Source organism: Trichoplusia ni, chromosome 21 (genome assembly GCF_003590095.1).
Source record: "Trichoplusia ni isolate ovarian cell line Hi5 chromosome 21, tn1, whole genome shotgun sequence".
Classification (NCBI taxonomy): Eukaryota; Metazoa; Arthropoda; class Insecta; order Lepidoptera; family Noctuidae; genus Trichoplusia; species Trichoplusia ni.
In genome coordinates, this window is record NC_039498.1 from 384,909 (window position 1) to 400,030 (window position 15,122).

Genomic DNA, 15,122 nt, shown 5'->3' on the forward strand with positions numbered 1-15,122 from the left:
ATTCGATGGTTGTTAGTAGGACAAATATGTACAGCACTATTGTAGGATGAAATTGAGTCTTTTTTAATTCATCCAGGTCTAGTTTTGATAAATGCTTTGGTAACAGGTACCGCTGGTTTAATATTAAATTTGAAATTCGTGTATAATATGGTGGCACGGATGGTTTGTATAAATAAATTTCAATATAATTGCCAGCATAGCTTTTCTCATCAATGCGATTATGCGTTCTCATCTGAAAAACGTGCCCTCAAGTGAAATATGTACCTGAATTATACTACACTTTTATAAGATACTGTATTTAATATTAAAAATATACTCTACACAGAGAGAGAATAATATACTTTTCCACAATTCACATACAAAGCCATCTAGTCTCAAACTAAGCAAAGCTATAATACGACAAAAAAAATTAACAAAATGTCCGTGTTCTAGAACAAACATTTTCTTGGGGTGTGAATCGGACCTACTATCGACATTGTAATAACGGCCTCTAAATTCTAAACAATAGCACATTAAAATAATTTTGACATTCGAATACCCTTCAAAGAATATTTAATGACGGGAGCTAGTTTTTTTTTAACACCCACATCGGTCGAATTATACGTTCAAGCTAGCTGTATGCTAAAAAGGTGTTTTTTTTTTTAAGAAAAATCTTAGGATTGTATATATAAAGGATATTGTCTAAATTAGATTGCGGCTTTTTCTTCAATAGCGAGCTATTTTCTAACGGATCTATACTCCATTGGTTCAGGTACTTAAAAAAAGAGAAATAATCTTAATGTCTTTTTATACAAACACATATTTAAACAACTGATATATTTCAGTAGTATACTTGATTTGGTAATCTTTATTAGTTACTAGCTGTTGCCCGCGACTTTGTCCCCGTGGGTAGAAGATATAAGTTATGATTTATACCTGCCCTGTTTTTTTCTCATTTTCCATTGTATCTTCGCTCCTATTAGTCGCAGCCTAAAGCCTTCCTCGATGAATGGTCTATTCAACACAAAAAGAATTTTTCAATTTGGACCAGTAGTTTCTGAGATTAGCGCGTTCAAACAAACAAACTGCCTATTTAAGCTGAGTTTTAAGACAGAAAGACACAAGATTGTTTACCTCCTTAACTATCTAGACAAATGGAGTATAGGTGAGGTTTTGACTATTATACTTTTCATTTTAACCCAATATGTATAAACTATATTTTTGCACGCTTTTAATCTCCGTATGCTTGTATCGTTCTTCTTTTATTATTTGTTTAATTTCCTTTTTTATAGAAAACAGTCTAAGAACTGAGGTCATGATTGTAAAAAGTTTTGACAAACATGTTCAAAGAGAATTGGTTTTATTTTCTTGAAAATGTTTCAATTATTATGCAACTTTATGAATAAAAAAAAATCTAGAAAAAAATAATTCATATTACGATGATTCAAAATTCGCTTTAGGAAAGAGATAGAACTATATAATTGTATAGCTTTGTCTCTTTCTATTAAGAATTTGTTTTTAAATTTCATAATATAATTTAAAACTTTTATATCCCAACAACATTCAAAACAAGTTTTTTAAGTTCAATGTTTTATTTTTTGTTACATGTAACGCTGTTTAATTATAATTTGCTGTACCGCTTTCGATGTTGTTCGCACGTTACTGAAGGCTAAGAGGAGAAAACAGGAGGAGATAGAGAAACAGAAGTTGGAGGACCACGCTAAGAGGCAACAGGTCTGTAAGGTGATATTTCAGGAGAAAAATGCTAAAGCGAATGCAGATGAGGTCCAGCATTAGGTTTTTTTTATTATTTTTAGGACAATTAATACAGCAAAATACTGCGATTTTGTATTTATTATGAAAAGACATTTATTTGGTCCCAATTGCCTTTATTTTCATTTAAATTCAAATATTATATAAAAAACAAAAAATAATAAAAACTGACACAGCTAGTTTATCATTAGCTATTGACGATACCTGTGTCGGATTGTAACCGAATTTATAAAAGACGGTTATATACACACATATTTTTACGCACATATATTTTTGTGTATGTTTTTTATCAACTTTATGTTAAAGGCTAAAACCTTTCCTATACGGGAAGAGGCCTGTGCCCAGCAGTGGGACGTATTCTTTCTCTTGATTTTTTCGTCAAGTATAGATCGATTAGATATTTTTCATTACGTTATTATTTTATTTCTATTCTATAAGAGCCATAGTCCAGTCTTCCACAGTTAACCAACGATCAGTAAGTAATATTAACCCTTGTTTCAGGAGAGGGAACTGAAAAGACAACAGGCCATACTGCTGAAAGAACAGGTTATTTTTTAATTTAATATTTTAAATATGTGTGTGTTTAATATTAAGTTTGTATTTTGATGGAAGCAACAATTATGTATATTTATATTTAAAAAACGAAATTGAAACACGTGTAAGACTATGTAAGGGTTAATTAAAAATTATTTAACGAAAGTAGCCCAAGCGACTGCCTATCTGACCTCCTCAACCCAGTTACCTGGGCAACACGATACCCCTTGGCTAGACTGGCTGTCAGACTTTTTCAAGCTTCTGACTACCTGTAACGACTGTCAAAGATGTAGGAATAACAGCCGGGACCCACAATTTAATTTGCCTTCCGAAACACGGAGGAACTTATTATGACAAGGATGGTCACCCATCTACGGACCAACCGCGTCAAGCATAGCTTAACCTGTGATCGAATCACTTATGCGGTTATAGCTTAGCCACGAGCTCCTATCCCTTAGTAAAGACCTCATATTTGTTGCTCACATCGAAATGTTTGTAAATGTCTTTGTAATATTTGTGTTTCTCTTTTACAACCGTCGTTCGGACACCGCGGGCAACAGCAAAAGTATATAACCGAGGTAATAACGATAGTAGATACCTTAGGCAAACATAACAGCTTTTAGATAACATTATTATAGTCCGTCAGACAGATTTCTGAAAAGTTTTAGATACGTATTTTTTATTTTATCTAAAAGTATTTTTTATCGATAAGACCGTCATTGTACCCTAACACTGTATGTATTATGAATCACTGCTGCAATTCCATGATGTACAATAAAGAATATTCTATTCTATTCTAAAACAAATAAAAAAGGGAATACAGTTAAAAAAATCTTGTGTGACGTCACTTACCAGTACGCTTTTTACTGGCAAGTGATGTTACTAGCCCCCACTACCATACTTAAGTGTTTTTAATCTTCTTTAAAGCCGTTTTAGACGGTGCGATAAATAGCCTGCAAGTTACGGTACATTGACGACAATGGTCAGTCACTTTTGTTGCTATTGCCGTATCACCCAGCAATGTATTACAAATTGAATGACATTTCTCGCATCCTGTAAATAAGCCTTTTTACTTTTTCAATACTTTTAATGCACTCCATGTGTTAAAAAGGTGTTACATAATGTGTTTTAATGATGTGATAAAATGAAAAATACGTATTGAATATTTTTTGGTAATCTGTCTGACGGTATAAACAGATTTATATTAGATATTAGACATAGTCAAATACTCTATTAGCGTTATAACTAGAAAATTGAATTGGTGTAGGGCTTTGATAGTGAGTGGTCCCACCATCACGTTTTTAAGTAATATTATAGAGGGTGTGAAAGAGAGAAGCCGTTCTACGCCGTGTAATAGCGCTGTCTCGCTTCCACAACTCTAACGATATTATTATAAGCCGTGGTAGTGGAGACACAGATGTTAATTAGGTGCGTCTTTTAATGCTTACTTAGAAAAACTTTGTTCAATACGCCTGCAATTTTAATTTAAATCCTATCTCAAGTCTTTTTTAGGTTCATTATATTTTTTTTAAGTTTTTATAGATCTTGCCTCAAATAAAAAAACAAATTCTTCAAAATTGAACTTTCGCCGAAGTCGTTGACTATTGAAAATACCTTGATTTTAACTATTGGAATCTGAAATCTCCAACACAACTGCGTGTAGGTAGCATAGAGATAAATGCTCAAACCTTATCTATATGCCAAAAGCCATGTGCCCCGAATTGAAACATTAAAAGCCTGGTATTACTACATTTTACTTCAACATAAAAAATCTCTTGATTTTTCTCACATAACCTTCGTACACAACTTTCGTAAGTTTAATTTAAATTGACTGTATACATAAATGGTTAAATAAATAAAATAAAATAATCAAGCCCATTATATCAGAATGTGTTGCAAACGTATCAATTCGGCTATACCTCCGCCTCGCATGTTGCTTTGTAAAATGGAAACACTTGCATGTATACTAACTTTTAGTAGATAGACAATAAGACTCATTATTGAGTACTTTAAATTTTGCTTTTGAATTACTATAGTCATCATTAAGGTAAAATTTGATTCTAGTGTTAGTGTGAGTTCTGAGAAAGGTTTGTAACTCAAGAAGCTCTTTTTACATTTCAAGGAATTTAGTACTTGTGTCGTTGCACAAGGATACAAAATTCCTTGGCACGGCAATCGTATGAAACGAAAACATTACAAGTCATATAACACTCAGACTTAGGACAACCATTCGTGAATCACACAAAAACTTATCCTATTCGGGGATCGAACTCGCGACACGTCGGTTTTGACGTGATGCCTTAAAACTTGGTTTTTCGTGCAGTGAAAAGATATTTTGGGTTCTGTTTATAACATATGGATTTAAAGAGTGCTTTTACATACATTTATATCAAGAAATATATAAAAGCATAGAAAAATAAATATGCAAAAACCTCGATTTAGGATCAAATAAAATTATCAAATAATTACAAATAAAGGTGACATTGAGAACTTTAAAGATGACCTTAATTAAAACCTTAGCACAATGATTATAACCCACATATTTCTTTACTCAAAAACATTCTTACCAACTTCTTATTTCTTTTCTCCTAGGAGAGAGAACGAAGACGCCAGCACACGACGTTCATCCGGCAGCTGGACTCGCGGCGGAGATGGGAGGAGAGAGAGCGGAGGAAGCACCAGAACCTGCTGGACCGCCTCTTAGTCAAGGAGAAGAAGCTGCAGCAGCGCCGGAAGGAGATGGAACTGCTCTCCGAACTCAGGTGAGGGAGGATGGGAAGAGAAAGAGAATAGTTCTAAATGTGACGTAACAATATAATTAAACTGCTAAAACTTTGGTTTTACCTAAAAGCTTTTTGTAAACGAAGTTATCTGGAGAATGTATCGGTATGAGGATAGTATAGTTTCATATGCTTGGTGGTCTATTGGTTAGTGACACTGACTGATAGTGACGGTCGTGGGTTCGATTCCCACTGGGTACATTTTTATTTGTGATGAGAATAGCGTTTGTTCTGTTTCTCGGTTTAATTACAATTTATCTATATTATGCAAGTATTTAGAAATAAATAAGTATGTACAGTATATCAGTTGTCTAGTACTCATAATAAAACCCTTGCTTCCTTTGAAGACATTTTGAGTTTGTTTCGATATTTCTGCTCAGCGTAGTCAGATAGGAAATGTTGACTCCAGCGTTTTCAAAAAAAGACATTTAAAGGTGGCGATATATTCTACTTGCAGAATAAAAGATTTCATTTCATTGAGGCTAGATGGCGTTGCAAAAAAATACTTATTTTAATATATTATTTCCTAGACGGCCACAAGAAGACTCGTCCCTCTCGGACCAGAAGCCGCTGCCAGTTCTCAGCCGGATCCCGGGCCTCAAGCTGCCCGGACAGGCCATGGCGGACATCCTGCAAGTCTACGAGTTCATACATAACTTCGGACAAACACTCGGTTTCGGTAAGTTTATTACACACACAGGTACAGGTTCATGTGTTTTAAAATTCCGTTAATTAACATGTCATTATCTAAATCCTAAAGTGGAGCTGGGCAGGCCACTTGGCCAGACAAAATGATGGCAGGTGGACTAAGGCGGTGACAGAATGGTGGCCAAGACAAGGCAAAAGAAGCGTCGGTCGTCCGGGAGCAAGATGGGTCGATGACATTATAAAGGTCTCGGGTCGAGTCTGGATGAGGCTAGCACAGGACCGTAGAAATTGGCACGAAAAAGGGGAGACCTATGCCCAGCAGTGGGAGGATAAAGGCTGTGGATGATGATGATGACGAATCTAAATCCGTGTCAAGTTCTAAAATAAAAAAACACAATCCTTACACTTATGCAATATGCGATTATTAATGTTTACATTTCTTGCAGACATGGATTCGATCCCAACCCTGAACACGTTCCAAATGGCCCTGCTGCCTGACTGCAGCGTGGAGGCCGAAGAGGAACTGCTGCAGGTCCTGACACAACTGCTCATCACTGCTATAGGTGTGTAACAAACTTTATACAATACTGTCCACAATAGGACATCTAAAGTAGAGTATAATTTGCCTCTATATGTAGTATAAAATATTCTTATTGAAGACAGATAGGAATTGTCGATGTCAATCTAAACACAAAGACATTCGGAAGTGATGTTGCAGCACAAATTCTTCTCAGGGTAGTCAAATAGGAATTGTTAATGTCGAGCTAAAAAATCATCTGAAAGTGACGATATATTCGACTCAAAGAATTTATTATTTTTCATAGTGGTTTCTTAGGTTTACGCGAATGTTAGACATTAAAATGAAACGACTTTTACGGATTTTATCGCGGTTTAATTTTTGGTTTTAGTTCCCGACGTTTCGACACCTTTGCAGGTATCATGGTCACGGGCAGACCACGGGAACTAAAACCAAAAATTAAACCGCGATAAAATCCGTAAAAGTCGTTTCATTTTATTATTTTTCATTAAAAATTGTAATTGGTTGACGTGCTACATATTCAACAAAATAATTTAATTTCAAACGGACAATTCCTCAAATCATTTAAACCAATTACGTAACCAAAGAAACATGTTTAAGTTGAACAAAAAATCACCTTTTTTAATCAACTTTACATAACCTCCCTCTTTATACTTCTCTAACCCCGTCAGAGGACCCTGGCATCCCCCACCCTGGGCGCCACACGACGCTGCTGGGACACGCCATCCGCATGGGCGACATCACGCCACACAACCTGAGCGAGGTTCTCCGGATATACCTGTATGCTAACGCGACAGGGGAAGTCAAGGCTCTTACAGGTGAGTACAATAATAACTAGTTAATAACGTCCCACAACTGGGCCTCTTCCCGTATAGGGAAGGTTTGATCATTGTTCACCATGCTAGCTTACAGTGGGTAGACGATTTTAGATTCCAAATCTGCAATTCAGGTTTCCTAAGTGTGTTTCCCTTCACCATTAGTCATTGGTGTCTTAGAATAATTAAGAAAGTACATTTATCTTTGAAAAAGTCACTATGGAGCTAATATATGCGGATTTAGCAATGGCGGATGTCGGTTAAACCTACTAGCATGCAACCGCATTTCGATGCGACTAAGACGATGTTGGATAAGTAATATAAAATGTAATATAACATAGGTATAACAAATCTATACACAAACACTTAAAAACTTCGTTTTTATAATATTGACGTGATTAAGATCTTAACAGTCAGATTATTTCTCTAAATCATTTTTTTTTGTCAATACGTAATATTCTCAACGATTTCTATATAATACCATTTCTCCCAGGATTAACAGCGGAACGTGAACGCGAGCGCCGCGTAGCCGACCACCACCAGTCCGACGCTGAAATGCAACACACCGCCGTGAGCACACGGAACGCCGCGTATTACGAACATTTACATGCTAATGCTACGTATAAACTGTCAGGTAACACATCCATACTCATATTGTAAATGCGACAGTATCACTGTCCGTCTGTCTATGTCGCTTTTACGCCTCTACTGAACCGATGGCTATGCTATTTGGTACATAAATTGTCTAGAGCCTGAAAAGAACATATTCTACTTTTTAACTGAAAAAAAAGGTATCTAAGGGCGGGTAATGGGGTGTCAATGTTTGTATAAAAATTATATCTGGAAGTCAATGAAGAAGTAAATCTGTAAGTCCGACTGTCTGTCGGAAGTGTCTCCGTGAACTAAAATCCACGCGGACGAAGTCGCGGGCAACAGATAGTATACATACATATGCCATAGCTTTGAAAAATTTAGCCCGTTTCATGCGCGGTATTGGTGAGACTTTTGCAAATAAACCCTTATTGTTGATGCCTGCAGAAAGATTTGCATATTTAGACACATAAATCTTACGAATTTTCGATCAGGTCACGTGTCCTGACTTAGGTTAAACATTTTTTTACCCATTCTAAATAAAGTGCACATCGCCGCTAAAAAAGTTTTCTCTTCAAAAACAATTTACCTTTCCACCCACAGAGGCTCTCCGCGACAAATCATTCCTGGCTCTGAACGCGACCATGAAGGCCCGCATCCTAGCCTTCATATGCGACGAGCTGCTCCAGAACAAGGCTGTACTGAGGCAGCTGGACGCCTCCCTCGAACATCTCAACCAGCTGAAGAAGGAACGGTATCTTATGGATATGAAGATAAGAAAGTGAGTTTTACAATACTAGTACTTCCTTGAACTTTTCTGAGGCGGATTTCAACCTATTTATTAAATAATAGTGTATAGTTACCGGCACGGATCTTGAGCGCTGACCTTCACCAGCGCAGAAGTGGTTTTTTGTGTGCCTTTTGCGGTATGAAGTGAGGCGCGAGGCGGACTAAGTGCAGTGATTGGCAGTTATAGCCGTCATGAGTGATTCGGTGAAATTCATTCTTTGCTGCAGATGCATGCACCTCAAGACGACGAGTACGCATCCGCCCGTCCTTAATTATAAGCTCGATGCGGCAAACTCATTTGTCCATTTTAGTACGAAAGTAATTCATTTAAATAAATTCAATTCATAAATGAGTAATGCTCGTTTGACTTGAAAATCGGTTCAGACAGGCCTCTATAAAATGGTGGCAATTTCTTGAAAGGGTCTACTAGGGCATATACTATGACATGTTTGGAAGTTCTTTTATTACATTTATTTTTATTTATCCTCTTAATTTCTGTCTATAGGGTCCGAGTCCTGCACCAACGTAAAGTCCGCGCAGAACAGACTGAGAAGCAACAAGCTTTAGCACTTGAGCGTATGCAACGGCTTGTTGAAGAGAGTGCTGCTAACCTCGCGCCCTCGCCACAACTGCATGATGATGGTGAGTCAAGTACTATTCTTATAATAATGATACCAGCCTATGAATATCCCACTTGTGTAGTTAGTACATGGATACACTCGTAGTATATGGAGATAGTTTGAGCTTTATCACACGTTGACGGTAACAAATTCAAACGTTTGGAAACAATATTATAATGACCTTAACTTTGTTTTTTACTACTACGCTATTTGTGAGTGTCTTAGGCAGTATTAGGTCGAAAAATACTGCTAAAAGAGAGGGCAAGGCAAAATTCATTTATAATGTCATTTTAAAGCACCAAAATATAGCGTTTGCTCTGAGTAACGCTCAAAAATCAATTTAAATTTCATTCTTCCATTTTCCTACAGAAAATCAACAAACACCAGAAAAAGCAGAAACACCTAAAAAGCAAGAAAAAGAATCCTCCCCACACCCTGAGAGCGAAACAGACAAACAATCAGACATCACATCACCATACAAAGAAAACACTGTCACAGAGGAAAGTGACAAGGAGTTGTCGCCTCTAAAGGATCTCTCGAATAGTATGAAGAATAAGGAAATGTTGAACAACAATAAGGACGAATGTTCCCCGGCGGATAACTCGAAGATTGACAAGGATAGCGTTATGGGTGACTGTGATGCTATTTTGAGTGATTTGGAGAGTGAGGGCACACAGCCAGAAGAGGTGAGGAAATAAATTCATATTTGAAAACATTGTTAAAATAGAGATGTAGATATTTTTTTGTTTTAATGTCTGTTAGGCAGTGTAGTTGTATATTTTGAGTGGATATAGTTAAAGGTATAGACGGTGACTTAGGCTATTTTTTCCCTCTTTCCAACATGACTTCCCGAATATACGTGATTGGGGTCGGAAATACGCAGGTATCATTCCACGATTTTCAGGGTAAAAATCTAAAAAAATTATAATGGAAATCTGACCCCAACCTCTCAATAAAGCGGGTGAAACTTTATATGAGATACAAATGGGGAAAATCAGTAGGTACGAAAACTTCGTAGCCAATGAAAATATCAGCCTTATTAACGTTTTCTAGAATAAGGGATGGGAATTCGTGTGAGATAAACACACAAACGAATAATGAAACAAATCAAATTCTACGTTCCGAATTCTTCTAAAAAACTTCTAAATCATTACCTAAATCGAAACAGCAATACACCGAAGTCACTAGCAAAAACTAGTAGCATTATAACTAATGATAATTAACTCTTCACAGGACGAAGACAAGAATCTATCATCAGAGGAGTTGTCTCGGAAGCTGGAGAAGTTGCTGAAGCAATCAGAACAACAGCTGTTACAGCTGACCGCGGGGTCACACGCGCTCAGAGCTACATGCTACGGACAGGACCGGTTAGTACACGAATAACTACTCTTAGTTTATATATATAAGGTTTATTTTTGATTGCTACTTGACTAGTTTGGTGTCATAAGATTATTTTGCTATTTACGTGAGTTACCGCTCATGAAATTTGTTTACGAGTATTAATCGCGTTAATATTTAAAAAAAAGAAAGATAATGTGTACAATTTTGAATTTTTGTTAAAATGGTCCGTGGTATGTGATTTCAAAGTTTTGAATTGAGAATAGATAATTTTTATATTTTTTATTGCACATCATCAGAATAGTGCTAAAATTAAAAATATGCAGCTTAAAAATACAGCAGTATTTATATTAACTATCGTGAGAGTGATTCATTATTTAATGATGCAACGGTTAACTCACGCGTATATATCGTTGTAGCCCAACTAGTTTCGTACACAAACAGAATCCTTGATCATGATGCGGCGGTGTCGCCAGCTCAACTCGCGCCAGTCCGACTGCCGCTCTTTCGACTTGCACCAGTTCGAAAAGAAGCTATTTACATCAGTAAAATTTAATAATTTTCTCTATAGTTACTGGCGTCGCTACTGGTCCCTGGGCAAGTGCGGCGGGATCTTCGTGGAGGGCATGGAGTCAGCTCAGCCGGAGATCATGCTGTACCACCAGCAGCTGGAAAACAACGCGCTGCGGGGGAACAGCCCGCCTGATAGCAGCAAGAAGAAGAAGAAAGGTCAGTCTACTGCTGGGGAAATGTACATATTGTTCAAGCCCCGGTAATAGAATTGTTGAAATAAATCCAAAATAAAAAATCTTTTTTTTTCGCTTTTTAAACGCCTACCCTAAGAGAGTGGTGTTTTATATGCTTAAGTGTTCGTCTGTGGCGTCATACCTCCAGAACGGTTTTAATTTTGCTTGTATTTTTGAGTCTTGATTGACTTGTTTGATAATTAATCGTTGAAAAGTTGGGGAAGAATAATTGAATGTCTACAAATATACTCAAGTACGTTTTAATGATAAATTGTGGGAAAATGGGATATTTTAATCCGATTTTCAAGTGAGAGTATTTATTACTAAATTTCAGTCTTTGTAATTCTGCTAGAGAACAAATGTTGGGTGTTTTAATTTTTTTTTAATCTCACCTATCCTTTTAATCTCTCCAGCACCAAAAGAGAAAAAGGAATCCCAAGAGGAGAAGAGCAACCCAGAAACAGAGGCGCAGAAGAAGGAAGAAGCTCTCAAGAGTGAGATGGAGTTGAAGAGCATTAAATCTGAGTTGAACTTGAGTGACCACACTCAGATCATTAAGTACGAGCCTAATGTTAAACATGGGGCTTGTAAGGTTGAAGGTAAGATAAAGTTAGTTTATGTCCCACTGCTGGGCAAAGACTCTGTCAATTTAAAAGTTGGCTTTTTTTAGATTCGTATAGTTTACTGTGTTGTTTTTTTAAGTTGTAAAATCAGTTAAAAGTTGAGATACTAAAAAAGATTGAAGACAATTAAAGAAATGTGCATATATTAAGAAACATGATAGTTGAAAAACATTGTTAATTACTTATATTTGCTATATTACGTTTCAATTATGCTTATATAAATCAATTATTGATTTCGTAAAGGCACTAAGTAGTTATAGATCATAAATAAAAGCTAGCAAGAAAATTGCAGAATTACCCTCTTTCTGGCGTACTCCTTTATAAATACTTCAAAATCTATTAAAAAAAAACCTTTGCCTTATCACTTCCAGGCTCATCAATAAAAATGGAAGAAAAATACATTCAACAGAAAAACAACGAGGAACAAGATATGCTGGACATCGAAGACTCCATCCCAACCGCCTTCCTCGTACAGAAACCGACGCACAAGCCAATGTTCGCGACACAAGCCGAACCCATGGACAAACCACAGGAAATCGTCAAAGTGGAGAACGTCGTCAAAGGCGAGGCCGAAAACGATGACCTCGAAGAAAACAAAGACACACTGGTCAATAACTTGGAGGAACTAAGGAAAATGGCCGAAGCTGTCTCCATACAACTCGACGCAGCGAAAAAAGAAGCAGAGAAAGAAGAGCAAGAGAAAATCAAGAACGAAACCCTAGACTCAAACTCCGCTCATTTGCAACTATACTCGAAAATGCTAGACGGAAAATGGTTCTCAATATTAAGACACGAAAGCTCATTTTTGAATAACATCAACGAAATAGAAAAACAAGATTTGCCTGAGTTTTGCGATAACGAACACACTTGTTCCGAGGTCATTTTGTGTCAAGGTCATAAGTGGGACGTGTCGAATAACCTTCACCTTTTGAATGACCCGAGTCTGTTTACTCTGAACTCTATGGTTACTAGTGTGCAAGTACCGTCGAATAATGTCTATGCGGACTCTAGTTTGACTATGTCTGGTTTGGAGCAAGAGGTTATAGACAATAGTTTTAATAAGGATGGTAGTGTTCATGAAACGGAAGTTGAGGAAGAGAATAAAGAACAGGTAATTACTCAAATTTAATTTAAGATAAGTTTTATATAGTATCAAGACTTGCAATGATAGCCGAGTGGTTGAGGTTACCACGCCAAACACACTGTGTGATCCCCGCGTAGGAAAGAATTTGTGTGTTTTGTTTTGATGGGTGTGTCTTTGTGCATGTGACTGGAATGTTTGTGAAACTCTCGCGATACAAGGATTAAATTCCTTATTGCGGAAGTACTTTTATAATAAAAAAAAAAACATTTATTCTGCAAGTATGACATGAAAGTGATGATATATTTTTTCTAAGAAGCTTTAATCGGCATCTGCTATCTGACTATCCTGATAAGAAATGACCAAAAAAACTGGATGTCTTTATGCATGTGACCTTGAATATTTGTGAAACTCGCGACACACGTCTTAAATCCCTTAATGCACGACTTCTTTCTTAAATCTAAAGAAACTCAGTCTAAAACAAAACCTACCTTTCACAGGACAACGACTTAGAAAAAGAACTTCAAGCCGACGCTCTAAAACACGACTTGCTAGTCCAGAAGGCCAAAGCTAATAGCCTAACAAGTCTAGGGCTGTTGAACTTCAACGCTTTGTCCACATATGTCACTTGCGACAGTCCCCCGCCGATACAGATGTCTGCTGAGGAGGTGGAGCAGTTGGAACACTGCAAGGTGCATGGGCTCCCGAAGAAGGTTGAAGGGAATTACGTGCCTAGGGAGTTGAGGTCAGTACTTGTTGTATTTGTGTCATCATCATCATCATCAGTCTTTAGTAGTCCACTGCTGGACATAGGCCTCCCCCAATGTGCGCCGTATTTATGTAGTTCTTAGTTTTGTATTTGACTTAGGTGTATATTCGTGTTTAAAATAGGGTATATGACGAAAAAAATATGTTTGTATTTTTTAATGATGTATAGAAATGATGATTAATATATATTTTTTTTGTAATTTATCTGACGTTTTAAACAGTTAGATAATATTATAAGATTAAGAACCGTTTTTTTTTAATCATCAGTTACTTTTTTGAGGAATAAATATGGCCGTTTGATATATTTCAAACATATTCTTCAGATAAAAGTTATCGGGCGATTGAAAATACATTTGTGAAACTAAAATTTGTAGTATGTGAATTCACTATGATGTGTAATATTCATTTGACTTTACAATCAATATTTTTTATATCCAGAAATGATTTTAAAACACACACCAATTTAGGCAGGCGTTTTCATATTTTCTTTCTTCAAGTCTAATACATACTTAACTTGTATCCAGACACGGCTGGTGGCGTGTGACAGAGACGGAAACACTCCGCGAGCTGCTGGACGCGCTGCATCCACGAGGAGTGAGGGAGAGAGAGCTACATGCTGCTCTCACCAACCATCTGCCCACCGTTAATAATAAGGTAAAATAAAGTTCTCAACAAAGCCTCTGCATGTTGGACCTGTGTCCCCGTTCAGACCTTTAAAAAGGACCGGGTCTCTTCACATAAGCTTATACCTTGGCAGAAAAAAGGTACAAATAATAATAACTCATCATGGGCCTAGCCTTTTCCCAAATATGTTGGGGTCGGCTTTCAGTCTAACCGGATTCAGCTAAGTACCAGTGTTTTACAAGGAGCGACTGCCTATTTGATCTCCTCAACCCAGATAGCTGGACAAAACGATACCCCTTGATTAGACTGGTTGTCAGACTTTCAATCTTCTGACTTCCTGTAACGACTGTCAAAGATGTATGAATAACATCCGGGACCCACAATTTAACGTGCCGTCCGAAACACGGAGGAAATCGTCATTACAAATATGGTCCCATCTACGGACCAACCGCGTCAAGCGTACCTGTGATCGATTGACTTATGTGTTTATAGCTTAGCCAGGAGCCCCTCAAATCGTAATAATAACTATTATCTAATTATAACAATTACCCCACAGCTTTACATCGAGAAAGGCGACATATTGGGTACAGAGCTATGTGTCTCCCACCTGGACCGCGTCATCGCACAAAATGGCGGCTTCCCGTCACTCGACACGTCACACTCCGTGCATACACAACGGAGACTAGACATGCAGTTACTGAATATGGTAAGTGGAATCAATAAATAATTGTAAATATTTAATTAATTTTAAGACACCACTGACAAACGGTGAAAAAAAACGTAGTGATCAATGCTCAAAACCCTACATGGGAAGACACCAGGGCTTATAGTAAGGCCAACGAGACGAGATAAAAAATGTAAACAAGCGGACCGTT

At 37.1% G+C, this 15,122-nt stretch overlaps 1 protein-coding gene across 14 annotated transcripts in view; it reads left to right on the forward strand.

Annotated features, from left to right (window-relative positions):
* Nucleotides 1-15,122, forward strand: part of LOC113504252 (bromodomain adjacent to zinc finger domain protein 2B-like) — a 62,948-nt gene that overhangs the window by 35,786 nt on the left and 12,040 nt on the right. For all 14 annotated transcript variants that reach the window (XR_003401541.1, XM_026886456.1, XM_026886457.1 and 11 more), the window contains 17 exons: nucleotides 1,648-1,713; nucleotides 2,254-2,298; nucleotides 4,879-5,048; nucleotides 5,597-5,745; nucleotides 6,161-6,277; nucleotides 6,924-7,070; nucleotides 7,561-7,701; nucleotides 8,262-8,439; nucleotides 8,953-9,089; nucleotides 9,437-9,753; nucleotides 10,301-10,434; nucleotides 10,977-11,134; nucleotides 11,565-11,750; nucleotides 12,146-12,885; nucleotides 13,356-13,600; nucleotides 14,148-14,277; nucleotides 14,804-14,953. Coding sequence is in view for 13 of the 14 variants with exons in the window: in XM_026886456.1 (XP_026742257.1) it covers nucleotides 1,648-1,713; nucleotides 2,254-2,298; nucleotides 4,879-5,048; nucleotides 5,597-5,745; nucleotides 6,161-6,277; nucleotides 6,924-7,070; nucleotides 7,561-7,701; nucleotides 8,262-8,439; nucleotides 8,953-9,089; nucleotides 9,437-9,753; nucleotides 10,301-10,434; nucleotides 10,977-11,134; nucleotides 11,565-11,750; nucleotides 12,146-12,885; nucleotides 13,356-13,600; nucleotides 14,148-14,277; nucleotides 14,804-14,953 (3,210 nt within the window). In the remaining variant the exon portion in view is untranslated. The remainder of the gene's footprint in view (nucleotides 1-1,647; nucleotides 1,714-2,253; nucleotides 2,299-4,878; nucleotides 5,049-5,596; nucleotides 5,746-6,160; nucleotides 6,278-6,923; nucleotides 7,071-7,560; nucleotides 7,702-8,261; nucleotides 8,440-8,952; nucleotides 9,090-9,436; nucleotides 9,754-10,300; nucleotides 10,435-10,976; nucleotides 11,135-11,564; nucleotides 11,751-12,145; nucleotides 12,886-13,355; nucleotides 13,601-14,147; nucleotides 14,278-14,803; nucleotides 14,954-15,122) is intronic.